At 43.6% G+C, this 18,001-nt stretch overlaps 1 protein-coding gene and 1 long non-coding RNA gene across 2 annotated transcripts in view; both read right to left on the reverse strand.

The window, feature by feature from the left end:
* Positions 1-575, reverse strand: part of SUCLG1 (succinate-CoA ligase GDP/ADP-forming subunit alpha) — a 36,389-nt gene extending 35,814 nt beyond the window's left edge. The window contains exon 1 of the mRNA XM_081596921.1: positions 454-575. Within this exon, the coding sequence (XP_081453047.1) occupies positions 454-550 (97 nt within the window). The 5' untranslated portion in view covers positions 551-575. The remainder of the gene's footprint in view (positions 1-453) is intronic.
* Positions 1-18,001, reverse strand: part of LOC145547409 (uncharacterized) — a 57,626-nt gene that overhangs the window by 39,451 nt on the left and 174 nt on the right. The window lies entirely within an intron of this gene.

Raw genomic sequence — 18,001 nt, forward strand, 5'->3', positions numbered from 1 at the left:
CAATTTGAAGTATAGGACCGTCCTGTACAAGGCTCAGCTTGACCCTCCAATTTCCCACCGATTTCCTGCCCGTACTTCTCAACCCACTCACCCTCCCAGAGACTTCATCCTGGGCCACATCACTTCTCACTTTCCTAAAGATCCTGTCCAGACGCCGCCCCCATCCCCCAACTCATCACCGGAGGATCAAGGGTGTGCAAGATCCAGACACCGCGTCTGCAGAGCTCCCAGACCCGAAACCTGGCCAAGTCGCTCTAGTTCCCAACTCGGCAGCAGCCCAACAGGTCCCCGCCCCACATATCTAGCAAAGCTTCCTCCGGCCCCGGGAGTCCCCAGCTTGGGGCCCCCGCCGAGGTCCCCGGAGGGCCCAGCCGCGGCCTGGACCGGGGCGCCGGGCCAGGTGAGGCCGAGAACTCGCGGAGGCTTGGAGGACAGAGTCCCGGCTGGACTCACAGAGGAAGGCGCGGGACAGGAGGCGGGCGGCGGCGAGGCCGCTGCTGCTAGAGGCCATGGTCGCAGCGGCACGGGCAGCAGCGAGGGCTGCGGTCATCCGCCAATGACACTCCCAGGCCCCCGGGGAACCTGGCGGGGGCCGAGACGCGAGGAGGAAACGGGTGGCCAGAGCGTTCGCCGGTATGAATTTCCCTCCACAGAGGCCTCTTCACCCAACATTGGTCCTCACAGGTAGAGAAGAAAAAGGCTTCTTAACAGAGTAGTGGACAATAGCTTGGCTTTTCCCCGGAAACGTGGCTTTGGCCCGACAATAATTACAACCGGCAGCTCAGGGGACACCCCACCGATCCCGGTCGGCGCGGGGTATTGTGGGAAATGTAGTTCAATGGCCGCAATTTGTGGGACGTTTGGGTGGGGGCCTGCGGAAAGAGAAGCTAAAGAGAAAAGGGGGAGTCAAAGCTACCGGCACTGTGTCAGAAGGAGTGAGGAAACAGTGAAGCGAGGTGCAAAGAGCAATGCAGAACCTTTCAAGGCCCTTCCAAGGCCAAGGTGCAGACTTCCTTCATTTCCCCATCTACCATATGGAGAGGGTGATAACCCTTCCAAGGACCTGGAAAGAATTAAGACGAGGATGTGACAAGAAAGACCAAACGCTACCTTCCTGGCACCTAACTTCTTGGAATATGAAGCTTTTGGTTAAACAAGCTATTATGAAGCCTATAGAGTGCCTTTCCTGGAGATCCCGGAGGACTGAAGTTAAAGATCAAATGAGTGTTAGTCACTCAGTCGTGTTCGACTCTTTAGGACCCCGTGGACTGTAGCCCGCCAGGCTCCCCAATCCATGGATTCTCCAGGCAAGGATACTGAAATGGGTAGCCATTTCCTTCTCCAGCGGATCTTCCCAACCCAGGGATCAAACCCCGGTCTCCGGCGTTGCGGGCAGATTCTTTACCATCTGAGCCGTTAGGGAAGCCCTAGATCAAATGAGACAGCTCCTTGTTTGAACAAAGCGTTCACTCGTCTGTAAGAGCCTTAGAAGGGACGTCCCAGAGTCTTAGAGTCAAAGGGTTAGCGAGAAATAAAGTAACCCACCTCCCTGCCTTTGACCTTGATAGTTAGTCCTCATCTTTATCATCAATGAAATTATAACGCTAACTTACTTAAGTAATCATCATAATTTACACAGAGATACGTGTAAAGTAGGAGCGGGATTACCCATGGAGATTGCCCAGTATTTGTTTCATTTAATTACTAAAATGGATGATGATGAAATATATAACTTTAGTATGATTTTAATGAATTTTCATCTCTACAAAGAAAGGGTTGTTTTGTTTTGTTTTGTACACTGATGTATCTCCAGCACCAGAACAATGCCTGGCACAAAGAGAGAACTCATTATTGACTGACTTAACATGTAAGAGAAATGCCATTTACATTGTTTATTGAGTTCACCCACAGTGGTTGATGTTCTAAAGATATTTCAATCCCTCCTAATAACTACACCACCACCCCAAGTCCACAGCTCGTTAATGAGAGGCTACTGCACTAGACATGATCTATACCGTTTATCTTTGTATGCAGATTGATTTTGGAGTCAGATCTGGATTCCAATTCCATCTCTGCCACTGACTATATGACCTCTGGGTCTCGGGTTTTCTCACCAAGAAAGGGATGAAACTCCCTAACTCATCATAAGGTTATGACCAGTTAATGTATTAGTATGTAAAGTTTTTAGTACCTTGTAAACCTTCAATAAATGGTAGTTATTAAAGATAGGAACTTTCGTCTTCACATGGTAGGATGATATTGTGAGGTTTTTACTAATATTAGTAACTGGATGTGGAACAGGACATTTCCATTTGGCAACAAGTCATAAGTACCACCACATTCTAAGGAGGGGAGCCTAGAGGCTACCTCTCTCCTGACTAAAATGAGAGGTGGCCAAACTTGTCTTTGGATTTTCACTGTCACTGTCCAGCAGCTCCAATAAGCAAAAGACAGGAATTCATTCAGTGAGGGAATTCTTCTGAGTCATGAGTTGTCAGTTTGATGTGTTTGGTTTTTTTCCCCCACTCCCAGACAAATTAGTGGTAGAGGGCTCCTAACAAGCAAACCGACAAAAATACGACATTAAATCCAAGGCAGAAATTCGTGTGCCCTTCACACAGTGCCTTAGAGTAGATCTGGTCAAAGAATGCTCAGGGAAACTTGAGTTTGGTTGAGACTAACCTAGAGACTAATGTCTGCTTCCTGATTGGAGAATTCCAGACAGGGGGCCAGCTGGAGCAGCCCTCATTGGCAGGCAGGGAAATATTTGGTGTGGCAAAATGCGTAATAGTCCCATCGGTGAAATGGACATTGGGAAAGAAAGCTGAGCTTCCCCCTAAGAGGATCTACTGGAACAAAGAACCTTAGGATAAAAGACCATGGAAGACCTCCCTCTCCCCACCCTCAGGAGCGAGAGGGGGCAGAGGGAGTTATCAGAGTTCAGCCAAAGAGCGTAAAACTCACATCAGGATGCTATACAGATGGAATTCCGTAATCATGGAAGGAGGAGAGGGGCTACTGAAAAATCCACAAAGAGCCAGAAACCTAGAGCATGTGGACCATCAGGAGAGAACCACAAACAGCACATTCAAAGAGATTTTATCCAACCTGCGCCCCCCCCTGCAGGCCAAGAGCAAGGGAGTGAAGGGGGAGGAGTAAATAAGAAAAGAGACCTTACTCCATCTAGCTGCAGATTGAGGGTCCATAGTTCATGTCAGACATGGAAGGGGGAGGAAGCTTTGAACTAGGTATACAATTGAAGTTTTAAACTGGATCTAATGGGACATCATTATTCATTTTAAAAATAGGTTATTTATCTCCATGGGTCAAAATTCAAAAAGTACAAAAAATTTATATAGTGAGAAAACTTCCTTCTACCTGTCTTTCTACCACCTATTTCTTATAACCTCACATGGCAGAAAGAGGGTGAGAGAGCTCTCTGGGGTCCCCTCTATGATGGCACTAACCCCATTTAAGAAGGTATCACCCTCATGACCTAATTACCTCCCAAAAGTCCCACCTCCTAAAACATCACATTGGAGTTTGGGGTTTCAACATACAAATTTGAGGGAGATGCAAACATTCAGAACATTGTATCTAAGCCCAGTTTTGCCCACTTCTTTCTGGGAAAAAACTACCTTTTAAAGGGAAAAATAGCTGCCTTATCCTTTGTAATAAAAGTACACTTAGAGAGAACTGTGTTATAAACAGAAGAGGCTAGGTCTTTGGGGCTGATGAAACAGCCTAAACCCTCAGTAGGTATCATTAATCCCTTCATAAAACAATGTTGAGAATTGGGAGCTTGTATTCTTGGCCTTGTTTATGGGAGATGGTATGACACAAATCAGAAACACTTAACCTCAGAATAGCTTCAGCTTTTGGAAAATTGGGAGAAGAGCTGGGGATTATTTTTATCTCAAGTACAGCTACAGAGGCAGAATCACACAGCGCAATTTTGAGCAAGAACCAGCTTAACATCATTGACTGATGTGAGCAGAGGCAGGCTCTTCCCCTCTCCTGTTACAGGAACTGGCACTGCTAGCTTAGCTACCTTTGCCTAAGAATGAGGACAAAGGACTTTCTGACTTAAAGAGCCCTTCTCAAAGCCTGTTATATTTCTCTGAAGGGTTATAGCACCTCTGAAGGGGAGGTTTCATCTGCATTGTGCCCTTACAGAAATGTCCAGAGCTTTGATCTCCTCTTTGGAAGAAATGGCTTCCAAATATAATTTCTTTTCCCCATACTTGAGCCCTATTGCAAATTTGGTCCCCTAGGAAGGAAACTCTGAATACCCCGAGCAAGAATACTCTAGGGACCAATTCTTGTTGAAGGGAAGAGAGCAAGACTTGGCAGAGGGAGAGAAGTCCAGCTGCAGTGCAGGCCCAATGCCAATCTTGGCCAGTGCCCATAAGAATTGCCCTGAACCAGGCAAGATGCTGATGATGAAGCTGAAGCTCCAATGTTTTGGCCACCTGATGCAAAGAGTGGACTTACTGGAAAAGATCATGATGCTGGAAAAGACTGAGGGCAGGAGGAGAAGGGGCCAACAGAGGATGAGACAGTCGGATGGCATCACTGACTCAATGGACATGAGTTTGAGAAAACTCTGGGAGATAGTGAAGGACAGGAAAGCCTGGCATGCCGCAATTCAGGGGGTTGCAAAGAGTCAGACACGACTTAGTGACTAAACAACAACACAGCAATATGGGTCATCAACATGCGTGAGCAGCCCTGGGAGGGGCATGATAATGGATCCATGAAATTCCTGAAAGTGTGGTGGTGGCTGGGGAGATAACTGAAGATTCTCTGCCAACAGTGGTCCCCGATAGGAAGGCAGCATAACCATCAGTGTAGGAGCATATGGGAGACCCATCACAGTATCAACCAGATGTCCCTTCCAGGAAAAAGTCTGTTGGGAAATCTAGAACCCTTAGCAAAGCCATGAAGAAGACAGCTAGGTTTGGGTGTCCCTCCTATGCCCACTCTGTGACCTCATCCTTCTGAAATCCAAGGCCTTTCCTTTCTCAAGGTAATCAGTGCTTTCCCATGATGTCCAGCTGGACCAGTCCAGGGCTGGACTAGTCATTCTCTCACAAAGTTTCTCATTGCCTTGAGAAATGGAACAATACTATTGGCCCAGTTTAATAGACGGTCCCTCCCAAGTTACGCATTCATATATTAACAGCGATTGCCAACATCTTCACAAATAAGTGATTCATGTTGAGAATTTCTGGAATTAGAGCCAGGAGAGCTGCTTTTGCACCCCTCTCTGATCCTTCCAGGATAATTTTCCTTCTTCATCAAGTACAGCTTTAAAAGTTTTCTGTCTTTCTCTCTTTCTCTGTGTGTGTGTGTTTGTGTATATATATATGTATTCATATACCTATATATATATGTGTGTGTGTGCATATATATACACATATTCATGTATCTTTATATTTGTGTGTATATGTATATATTCCTATGTCTCTCTAGATGTGTATATGTGTGTGTGTGTTTACTTTTTTATTTTTTGTAGCAGATGAAAATCAAGACACCAGGAAAGAGCAACTTTCCTTGAAACTCTGGAATGTAGCTGAAGATGTAACATTGTGTCCCACTCTGCAGTCTAGTGGACTGCAAAGAAGAGTCCTGAGAGTTAGTACTGAAAGGAGAGAAAAGCAAGGTCTTGAGGCCTATGGAGAAGAAGGAAGAGAGACGGGAGAAGTCAGGGATGACCTGAAAGAGGACTCCAAGGGGAAGAGAGTAACCCATGTTCTTGGAAGACAATGGACTCCTCAAAAAGCAACTCCAAAGGCTACTAGGTCATGGAGCCTCTGTCTCAGGTCCCTAACTCCTCTGTGTACAGCATTTCATAGCCTGGGGCTCTGAAAATTGCCCTTTTCATTAAGGCTTTACATATTAGTAAAATAAATAAGGGTATCGGGCTTTGAAGAATGGTATCACCTAACAGAAGTTGAAAGGATCTTCATAGACTCAAGAGGATGCAATTTCATTCTGGGACATTGTCTCATATGGCCACTGGATTGTTATTTTATTCCCTAGAAGGACGAACCTATATTTAGCTTTGCTTCATGTCTTACACAAAGGTAATAAACTCACTGATTATACATTTACAGATAATTTCTATTTTGAGATTCATTCTTTTCAATGTCTTCTAAATAGCCTCCAAGGTTAAACATATTACTTCTCTAACCAGAAAGAATAATCAGTAGTTTGGGTTTTTATGGATGCTGAGATCCTCTATGTTAGCTTATAGATTTTTGTCTGCCAGAGATACAAATTGTCTCTTTCCCACAGAAAAAGTAACTCCAAAGTTTTGAACCCACTTCCCCCCAAGTTTTCTTGCCCTGCTGAGTATTTCCTACTTTTATTATGTCACTTCAGAATCTCTGTGCCTTGGTTGTCTCACTTATAAATAATAATAGTGGTGTTATATGCACCACAGAGTTCACTGCAGCACTGTTTACAGCAACCAGGACACAGAAGCAACCTAAATGTTCATCAACAGAGGAATGGATAAAGAAGATGTGGTACATATATACAATGGAATATTACTCAGTCATAAAAAGGAATGAAATTAGGTCATTTGTAGAGATGTGGATAGAGCTAGAGACTGTCATGAAGAGTGAAATCAGAAAGAGAAAAACAAATATCACATATTGATACATATGTGTGAAATCTAGAAAAATGGCATAGATGATCTTATTTGCAAAACAGATACAGAGACACAAATGTAGAGAACAAACATATGGACACCAAGAGGGATCAGGGTGGGGTGGTGGAATGAATTGAGTGATTGGGATTGATACGTATACGCTACTGATACTACATGTAAAATAGGTAACTAATAAGAACCTACCATACAGCACAGGGAACTCCACTCAGTGCTCTATGGTGATCTAAATGGGAAGGAAATCCAAAAAGAAGGGATATATGTATACATACTGTGCAGTAGGAACTAGCACAGCATTGCAAAGCAACTATACTCCAATAAAAATTAATTTTTAAAAAAAGTGATAGAGTTTTTGTGTGGAGGAAATGAGATATTCCATGTAAAACACTAAGAAAACATTTGGTAAATGTTGCCCATTATTATCACAGGCTCACAGGCTCATTTAACTGAAAAATCTGGGGCATAGCCTTCAGGCATAACTCAAGTCATGAGGACTTGTCTCCCTCCAGACATACATCTTCAGAACTCCAACCAAATCCTTCACTGAGAAAACTTCTGTCTTGGTTTCTCTAGAAATCACACTGGGACTAGGCGATTGGAAAGACTTGCATGCACTTGAAGGTACAGGTGTCAGTGGAGTGGGCAGAGGTGGGCAGCAGGCATCCCTGATAGAGGCAAAGTCATAGCAGTGGCTCTGTGCCCTTGGAATCTGTGTCCTGCTAACATGGCTCAAGGCCCTGAAGTCATACACTGACCCAAATATTCCTGCTTACTCCTACTTTGTGATTTTAGTCTGAGACTTTCAAATGCTTAATCAATAACAATTAACATGATATCTTTCCTTAAAAACGATTCCCTAAGAGTTTAGCTCAAAGAGACAGAGGATGACATGGTAAATAGGAAAGAGACACGATTTAAATTGAAATAACAAATGAAAATATCCTCTACATGCCCACCCAGTGCCAGTGAAAGGGACAAAGCTCACAAATATATAGAACAGAAAACACACAGACTTTACCATCAGACTGCGCAGAGCTCAGATCCCTGTCCCAGCTGTTTTCAAAGGATCCCAGGAGATTTCCTGTGCTGTGACATAGGTGGCAATTTCTTTTCCTAAAGAAGAGGAAACCTCCCTCCAACACACACACATACACCTTCAAAAATTTAATCTCCAGAGAGTATCCCTCTTGTATGGCTTTCACAAGACATATAATTTTATATCTATATATAAAATGTAGATCATAACACCTGCCTCACAAGGTTATTATAAAGAATGGAAAAACCAACACTCACATAAAGTATTACATTGCACACTTCCTGGCACATGGAAGATCCTTGATCAATGTTAGTTCACCTTCCCTCTGATCACATGAAAGGTCCTTGATCAATGTCAGGTCACTTTCTCCCTGATCACGTGGAAGGTCCTTGGTTAATATTAGTTCACCTTCCCTCTGATCCAACTAGTTTATTTTTATGGCGATGTTGCTAGCTGACACTTAACTACAAATACCTCCAGGTTAAATAGAAGGTTAAAAGTTTTGGATCTTCCTGAAAGTATAATAAAACCAGGCAGGCACTTTATGTATCAAGGTATTAAATAGCATCACCTCAAGTGAGGAGCTGAGAGCAGGTTGTCCTCCTGGAGCCTTAAACCAGTCTGGGGGCTCTGACCAGCACAATATTCTCTGTCTCACTCATGACAAGCAGCAACCCCAGATTCACAGGTTTATTTTCTTCAACCACCACTATTCAGGAGGCAACTCCTCAGGGCAGACTTGATCTCACTTATCAACACCTGGAAGCCATGGTTCTGAATGACACTCTAGGTTTTGCAGTCAATGTGTTCTTGATTGTTCGGAGGCAATCATGATGTTCTGAGCACGATTTCCATAGAGGGGACTTGGGAGATCTTCCAAGCCTCCCTGGCTTGCTTTCCAGCCAGCAGGATTCAGGCTTCCAGGAGGAGGCAGTCAAAAACACAGATGTCACGCAAGTGGAGATGGCATTGAGGGCAGCACATTTTATTTAACTCCAGGTTTTTCTTGAATTTTATTTTATTCTGATAATCCAAAAACTGGGGAAGTTAAACCCCTCTCTCATTCAAAACCAATACACTCATAAGAGAAAAGAAAAATGATATGTCCTCGGTCATCTATTTAGATCAAGCATTATCACCCATATCCCTAAACACCAAAGTTCAGCAACTGAGTCAGAGCAACAGCTGGAGCCAATGGGAACCTCTGTGTCGTTGGCTCAGTGATGCTTCTGCAGGGGCTAAGCAGTCATAACCTCCCAAGAGAAGCATCTCAGGAATCTGTATTTTCAAAAAGCTTTCCAGCTGATCCTCAGGTAGCCCCGGCATTTGGCATTTGCTTATCCTCTGAATGCCCTTTACATACATGCCAGTCCTGCCAGCAGGTACTGAGAATAACCAAATGTTGCAGGCAGTGTTTCACACTATTTAACAGTTGGGAAACAATTAAAATGAGCTCAGTCATGTTAGGTTGGTCTCTCTGTCTTTATCTGCTCCCTTCACCTTGCCTCCAGGTTGAGAACATACAATCACCTAGCACAACCATGAGGAGATGAGAAAGAAGACAACAAAATTTTTATTTTTATTAAGAATTATAGGTTTACAGGAAATGTAATGAGGATTCAGGAGGTGGAGGATGCCTTGTTATATTGGGTGATGGTGAAAGTTCTGCTTCTCATTTGGCCACCTCTGACACCACCCAGGAGAAAAAGAAGCATGCTTCATTACTGCTGGGTGGAGGTAGATGTTCAGCATCCCACATGGCCTCCACTGATACCCTTGTGAGAGGGTTTTCTTATTAACAAGTAGAGAGGACAGTGCCAGCTCCCCATAGGTCTTCTGGGGGGAGATGAGACATCTTGAGCCAGGATGGAAGTTGTGGTTACCCACCTAAACATGGTTCACAGGGGTGGGGGTAGGGTTATGTTTTTCCCATGATGTTTGAATGGAGTAGGGTGGTATCTTAGTCCATTCAGGCTGCTACCAAAGAATACTATAGACTGGGTGGCTTATAAAGAAGAGAAATGTATTTTTTGCAGTTCTAGAGGCTGGGAAGTCCAAGATCAAGGCACTGGCAGTTTCAGTATTTGATGTGCGTCCAGAATTCCTGGTTCACAGACTGAGGTGTCTTTATCACCTTCAGTCATCCTAGGCTAAATGCTTGCGAGATACTAAGTTTAAAAAAAAAAAGATCAAGACTTCCCTGATGATGCAGTGAATAAGAATCCCCTGCCCATTCAAAAAAGCAATGAAGACCCAGTGCAGCCAAAAATAATAAATAAATTGATTAATTAATTTAAAAATTTAAAAAGTGGTTAAAACGGTGACTTTACACAGTAACATTAACTTTGTGAGACATGGTGGAAAGTATTTTATCTTCAGTTCAGTTCAGTTCACTCGCTCAGTCGTGTCTGACTCTGCAACCCCGTGAACCGCAGCACGCCAGGCCTCCCTATCCATCAGTTACTGCCGGAGTCTACCCAAATCCATGTCCATTGAGTCAGTGATGCTATCCAACCATCTCATCCTCTGTCGTCCCCTTCTCCTCCTGCCCTCAATCTTTCCCAGCATCAGAGTCTTTTCAAATGAGTCAGCTCTTCACATCAGGTGGCCAAAGTATTGGAGTTTCAGCTTCAATATCAGTCCTTCCAATGAACACCCAGAACTGATCTCCTTTAGGATGGACTGGTTGGATCTCCTTGCAGTCCAAGGGACTCTCAAGAGTCTTCTCCAACACCACAGTTCAAAAGCATCAATTCTTCGGCACTCAGCTTTCTTTATAGGCCAACTCTCACATCCATATATGACTACTGGAAAAACCATAGCCTTGACTAGATGGACCTTTGTTGACAAAGTAATGTCTTTGCTTTTTAATATGCTGTCTAGGTTGGTCATAACTTTTCTTCCAAGGGGTAAGTGTCTTTTAATTTCATGGCTGCAGTCACCATCTGGAGTGATCTTGGAGCCCAAAAAAATAAAGTCAGCCACTCACTCTTTCCCCATCTATTTGCCATGAAGTGATGGGACCAGATGCCATGATCTTAGTTTTCTGAATGTTGAGCTTTAAGCCAATGTTTTCACTCTCCTCTTTCACTTTCATCAAGAGGCTCTTTAGTTCTTCTTCACTTTCTGCCATAAGAGTGGTGTCATCTGCATATCTGAAGTTATTGATATTTCTCCTGGCGATCTTGATTCCAGCTTGTGCTTCCTCCATTTCTCATGATGTACTCTACATATAAGTTAAATAAGCAGGATGACAATATACAGCCTTGATGTACTCCTTTCCCTATTTGGAACCAGTCTGTTGTTCCATGTCCAGTTCTAACTGTTGCTTCCTGACCTGCATGCAGGTTTCTCAAGAGGCAGGTCAGGTGGTCTGGTATTCCCATCTCCTTCAGAATTTTCCACAGTTTATTGTGATCCACTGGAGAAGGCAATGGCACCCCACTCCAATACTCTTGCCTGGAAAATCCCATGGATGGAGGAGCCTGGTGGGCTGCAATCTATGGGGTCGCTAAGAGTCGGACACGACTGAGCGACTTCACTTTGACTTTTCACTTTCATGCATTGGAGAAGGAAATGGCGACCCACTCCAGTGTTCTTGCCTGGAGAATCCCAGGGATGGTGGAGCCTGGTGGGCTGCCGTCTATGGGGTCGCACAGAGTTGGACACGACTGAAGCGACTTAGCAGCAGCATTGTGATCCACACAGTCAAAGGCTTTGGCATAGTCAATAAAGCAGAAATAGATGTTTTTTTGGAACTCTCTTGCTTCTTTGATGATCCAGCAGATGTTGGCAATTTGATCTCTGGTTCCTCTGTCTTTTCTAAAACCAGCTTAAACATCTGGAAGTTCATTTTATCTTAATGGCTACTGACACTTGGGCCTCCCAGGTGGTGCTAGTGGTAAACAACCCACCTGCCAACGCAGGAGACATAAGAGATGCTAGTTTGATCCCTGGGTGGGGAAGATCCTCTGGCAGAGGACGTGGCAACCCACTCCAGTATTTTTGCCTGGAGAATCCCATGAACAGAGGAGCCTGGTAGGTTACAGTCCGTAGGGTCGCAAAGAGTCGGACACAGCTTAACACGTACTCATTAATACTTATCCCCGAAGTCTTCTGGGACTTCTTCCCAAACTTCTTTTCTGCCTCATTTCCCGTTAGAGATATTAGCTTTTTCTACACACATCATTACACTACTCCTTTCTCAAACATAGCTTAACATTTTCCACAATTCTGTATCTTTGCTTTAATTATAAAGTATAAGGATTCAATGCCTTGTAGGGCCCCCAGTGAGGAATAAGACTTAAATGGGTCCAAAATAAATTCAAAGTTCCGGCAAAGTATAAAAAGTAATTAAGTCACCGCCCACCTAACCCCATCATCAACTCCTGAGGCTGCTGCCCCTTTCCAGCTTCACTCACCCCTCAGCCTGCAGACTGCCTGCCAATTGATGCCTTCCTCCACCTCAGCCTGTGTGTGCTTAGTAGCTCAGTCATGTCCGATTCTTTGTGACCCCATGGACTGTAGCCCGGCAGGCTCCTCTGTCCATGGGATTCTCCAGGCAAGAATACTGGAGTGGGTCTGAGCCACCAGGGAAGCCCTCAAGCTGCCAGCTATTGATTCTGACCTGTTGCCAACAGGATACAACTTGGGGAGGAGCTTACAGCAAATGCACACTGTGATTGCCCAAGGCTTTTCCACTTGGAGCTGGAAAAAGTTAGGATAGGGAGGTGCCTGGAGTTTGATAAGGAGCTAACTTATCTTGTCTACTGGTTAATAGCTAACTGGTTAAGAGCTAACTTTATTGCCCAGGTTTGCATAGCTGTTGGCCTTTCCCATGGCAAGAAAAGAGGAGCTTGCTTTCACTGCAAAGGCAATAGAAGCACAAAATCTGGAACAGACAAAGATGTCCAAGGAAACCTAATCTTTAAGGCTATCTGCAGTGTTCCCTGCACTTGGCAGTTAAGAAGGCATTTAATGATTAGAACCAATAGGTCACGTGTTAACTCAACAAATATTGATTCAGGATTGCCTGTGTGTCTGGACCAGCCCAAGGTGTTGAGCAAAGAAAGCTTCCTCATACTGAGATGCTTTCAACTGGGGTGCCAGAGAACAGCTAGTCCCCAAGGCTGGCTTTTGGCATCACCCACTTATTTGTGTATGTATATGTTCAATCATGCCTGAGTTTTTGCAAGTCCATGAACTGTTGCCCACCAGGCTTCTCTGTCCATGGAATTTTCCAGGCAAGAATATGGAGTCAGTTGCCATTTCCTTCTCCAGGAGGTCTTCCTGACCCAGGGATCGAACCCATGACTCTTGCATCTCCTGCATTGGCAGGAAGATTCTTTAGCACTAGCGCCACCTGGGAAGCCCCAACATAGGAAAGATTTATTGCTAAATTCCAAGCACTTGCAGATTGTCAGCAATGGTAAAGAAGCTGACTATGAATTAGGAGCCTTCAGGGTCTGCCCTTGGCAAATTCCTGCTGTGCTGAGTGCTAAGTCACTTCAGTGATGTCTGTCTCTTTGCGATCCCATGGACAGGCTTCTCTGTCCATGGGATTCTCCAGGCAAGAATACTGGAGTAGGTTGCCATTTCCTTCTTCAGGGAGTCTTCCTGACCCAGGGATCGAACCTGCATCTCTTATGTCTCCTGCATTGGCAGGCGGGTTCTTTACCACTAGCTAGACTTTGGCGAACATGATTTGGGCCCAATGGAAGAAGCAGTCAGAGTGCAAGGACTGGTCCACTTTCCCAGATCACAGGAGAACTAAGTCAGCACTGCCAGCCTCTTGCTGAGTTGCTGACAACACTCTTTGAACCTGGTCTCAAGTCCCTGTCTATGAGGAAAGTGCCAAAGAAAGGAAAGTACATCTCTGGGGACAAACACCCCACTCTAGGACATCATGACCCTGTGGGATATTTGTATGGGTCGAAGCTGTCTTTTTAAAGAGTTCTGTCTCTTGTCTTCTAAATTAATTGACACACTGCTTTAAAACTGTGGTGCTGGGGAAGACTCTTCAGAGTCTCTTCGACAGCAAGGAGGTCCAACCAGTCAATCCTAAAGGAAATCAATCCTGAATATTCTTTGGAAGGACTGATGTTGAAGCTGAAGTTCCAATACTTTGGCCACCTGATGGAAGAGCTGACTCATTGAAAAAGACCTTTATGCTGGGAAATATGGAGGGCAGGAGGAGAAGGGGATGACAGCGGAAGAGATGGTTGAGTGCATCATAGACTCAATGGACATGAGTTTGAACAAACTCTGGGAGACAGTGAAGGACAGGGAAGACTGGTGTGCTGTAGTCCATGGGGTCAAAAAGAGTCGGACTGGACTGAGTTACTGAACAACAGCAACAATTAAGACTCCAGCCTACCTTTATACTCAGATTTGCAAGTATAAATTGGGTACTCTATTCTTAGATATGAAAGGAGAAGTATCCTAAGAAAATAATTCAGGTGATTATGACTAGTTATTTAAACACTTCTTTAAAAGCTTAGTCTGCCTTCCCAATTAATTATAGGACAGAAGCTATGCTTTACATTTATAGCTTGACTCTTTGTAAAAATAATTTTTATATTGAAGTATAGTTGATTTACAATGCTGTGTTAGTTTCAGGTGTATAGCAAAGTGATTCAGTTATATATATATACATATATATATGTGTGTGTGTATATATATATGTGTGTATATATATATATATGTGTATGTATATATATATATACCCATTCTTTTTCAGATCCTTTCCCCATATAGGTTATTACAGAATATCAAGTAGAGTTCTCTGTGCTATACAGTAGGTCCTTGTTGATTAGCTATTTTATATATAGGTAGATAGATAGTGCTGTAGATAGTGTTAGTCACTCAGTCATATCTGACATTGCAACCCCATGGACTGTAGCCCACCAGACTCCTCTGTCCATGGAATTCTCCAGGCAAGAATACTGGATTGAGTAGCCATTCCCTTCTCCAGGGGAATCTTCCCCACCCAAGATGGAGCCTGGGTCTCCTGCATTGCAGGCAGATTCTTTACTGTGTGAGCTGCCAGGGAAGCCCATATTTTATATATGGTAGTGTGTATATTATACAGTTGACTCTTTAACTAAGTGATCAGAAATCTAAAACCAAGGTGTTGGCATGGCTGCATCACTCCTGGAGGCTCTAGAAAAGAATCCTTTTCTTTTGGTTTACATTGGGCCCATCTGGATAATCCAGGATAATTTCTTCCATCTCAAGATCTTTAATCACATTTGTGAAATTCATCTAGGCAGGTAAAAAACTGCCAAATTGCTTTTCAAAGTGATCGTACCCTTCTGAAGTCTCACCCACCATATGTGAGAGTTTCAGTTTCAGCACTATTTTTAACACTGTAACCTACTTACTTTGGTTCCTGTGGTAGGCATGCCTCCCCACACAGCATCGCTTTTCCTGTCCTTCTGTGTCAATACCCCCTCATGGAGGAGGGCACATATGTCTAGCCCTAGGTAATGAACCATGACAGTACCAAGCCGTTTGCGACAATCTTGTTTCCTACCTTCTCAGTCTTGTTTTCAGCTAGATGTAAACTTTGGACCCTGTTCCAGCCAAAGACACATAGATAGCGAAATTGTTAGTCACTTAGTCACATCCACTCTTTTGTGACCCCATGGACTGTAGCTGGCCAGGCTCCTCTGTCCGTGGAATTCTCCAGGCAAGAATATTAGAGTGGATTGCCTTTCTCTTCTCCAGGGGATCTTCCCAACCCAGGGGCTGAACTCGGGTCTCCTGCATTGCAGACAGATTCCTTACCATCTGAGCCACTAGGGAAGCCTGAAGGGGAAATCTAATCTGATGTAGGGGCTTCTGGAAGAGCTTTTGCTCTTCCTCTGTAAAGAGGCAAATACATCCTTTGACTTTATCCTCTTATTTCTCTCTTGTATGTGCACATGATGGCTGGGACTGCAATAACCCTATTACCATCATAATGAAAAGGCCAAGAATCATAGGAACACGTGGCATTAATAACTCCCAACAAGCCTGTTCAATTAAGTCACTGTTAATTGGGTGTTCTGCTGCTTGCTATTGAACACAATCTTTATGGATACCACATTTTTCCTTCACTACTATGTGGAAGACTAGCAGAGTTAACGCACAGTTTTCTTTCTTCTCTTCATGTTTGCTTTATGATCCAGATATCTACATTTCAGTCTTTTGTCTAGATTTTATTTTGGGGAAGATGTCATCGTGAGAGATAATGAAAAGTTAGTGTGTGTTGGGTTTGCTAAAAGCATCCAATGCTTACTGAAATCTCATGTATTTTTACCTTCAAGAGTTGGTCAATCTTTATTTTAAACAGGGGCAAAAGATGATTTGAAAACTTTCTGGATATAGAGTATGGATTAAAAAGGCAGATGTGTAGAATGGGCAACACCATTCATGAGTCATACCAGGACCAGTTGGTTTCAAATGACAAAAAAATCTGCTCATACTTATGCCTTTTTGGAAAAGTCTTGGAATTTATTGACTCATACAACCAAACTTTGGAAAAAGAAAGACAGCTTTAGAGATAATGATCTTGGCATGAAAAGCCATGGGGACACTAGGCTGAGTTCATTTCCCATTAGTGCATCTCTGTGTGGCCAACTGTGGCCTTCCCTTTATAGAGGAGAATAGGGCCTCCAGGAGCTCCAGACACTTCCTAACAGCACATGGCTGGAGAGGAAGAGAAGACTCTCCCTCCAGGTGCACCTTTTGAGATCCAAGAGAAAGACTCTGACATCCCAACTTGAATCACGTACTTACCTCTCCTGTTGTTTATACAGTTCTAGCTTCTGTCTTTTATGTGAGACTTTCCCTGAATTGTCTAATGATTCTTAGTTGTCTGCTTATTGCTGAAAGAGGATCTAAAAACACAACTGGAACCTCCAAGTGCCCATTTGGAGCTTGTTTAACAACCATCCCTACAAGGTTGATCTGACTGGACCACTAAGATGTAGAACCTCCACTCTCCATATGTTCAGATTGTTCCCCTTGGGCTGGTAATATTCCCCAAAGAAGATTCTCCCAGTCTCCTGAACGGGAGGGTCTAACTGCTGATGTTTTGAGACTAGGGTGACATCCTGGTTTGCTCAGGACTGTATTGGTTTTGAAACTCCAAGACTCCATCCTGGAAACACCTGCAGTCCCAGGAAATTGAGATGGTTGGACACCCTAGGCCATTATTCTGGGAATTAAGTGGGGAAAGAGGGTTGGGTGATCTCATCATCTGGTATGCACACATTCAGGTCATCTCACTATTTTCAGTATGGTGTGCATGTGTGCGTGCTAAGTCGCTTCAGTCGTGTCCGACTCTCGGTGTCCCCATTGATGGTGACCCACCCTCAAATGTGCATATCATCTATCAGTCTAGAGGTGATTTTACTCACTCCAGAGTATAAGTTTCCAGTCTTCTTCTGGGTTTGGGGAGGGTGGACCAGATTTGAAGACCTGACCACTTCCTTGTCAATCAGCCGACATCCTTATTTAAAGACCCTATTTCCAGAAATACCTGATACCACTGATTTCAGAGGCTTTGGGGATTCTGTAGCGTCCATCAGGTTGGACATTATCTTTCCCCACAACTGCTTAGACTCTATCATTTTTGTGTTTGTTTAACCACTTACCATTCATATTTCTGCTTTCTAGAATCCAGATTTTTATACCTGTTGTCTCTTCTCCCATTCTCCTAATTTCTCTGAGTTTATAACTTTAAAAAATCCTTTCTGTACAGTTGTAGGGAGGGATGAAAGTAGTTGGGTATATTCAAAATGGCACATTTGCCCAAGAGTCTATAAGAACAATCTTTTCAAACACTTTTTAGTCAAATATCTCAGTGCCTTGGGCAGTGTAAGTTTCAGAACTTCCTGCTATTGTCCACTACGTGTCACTCACTGTCTTCTTACCATTTACAAACACAATTACTAGACTCTGGTATTAGCTTACCTATTTCCAACTTGTCTAAAGACCAAAAATGATGATATAAATTATAAAATGTCTACAGAGGCAAAAAATTGACAGCAATGAGACATTTCCCAGGAGATTTAATCTAACTGAAGTTAGAATTATAGCTTATCCTGACTTGGTGAGTCCCTTTTTATATTTTTATTTACTACAGCAGGAGTCAGCAAACTTTTTCTTTAACAGACCAGATAGTGAATATTTGTGGGTCAGATAGTCTCTGTCACAACTATATGACTCTGCTGTTATAGTGCAAAAATAGCTATGAAGTGAAGTGAAGTGAAGTGAAGTCGCTCAGTCGTGTCCGACTCTTT

Source organism: Giraffa tippelskirchi, chromosome 4, assembly GCF_054371585.1.
Source record: "Giraffa tippelskirchi isolate mGirTip1 chromosome 4, T2T-mGirTip1v1.2.pri, whole genome shotgun sequence".
Taxonomy (NCBI): domain Eukaryota; kingdom Metazoa; phylum Chordata; class Mammalia; order Artiodactyla; family Giraffidae; genus Giraffa; species Giraffa tippelskirchi.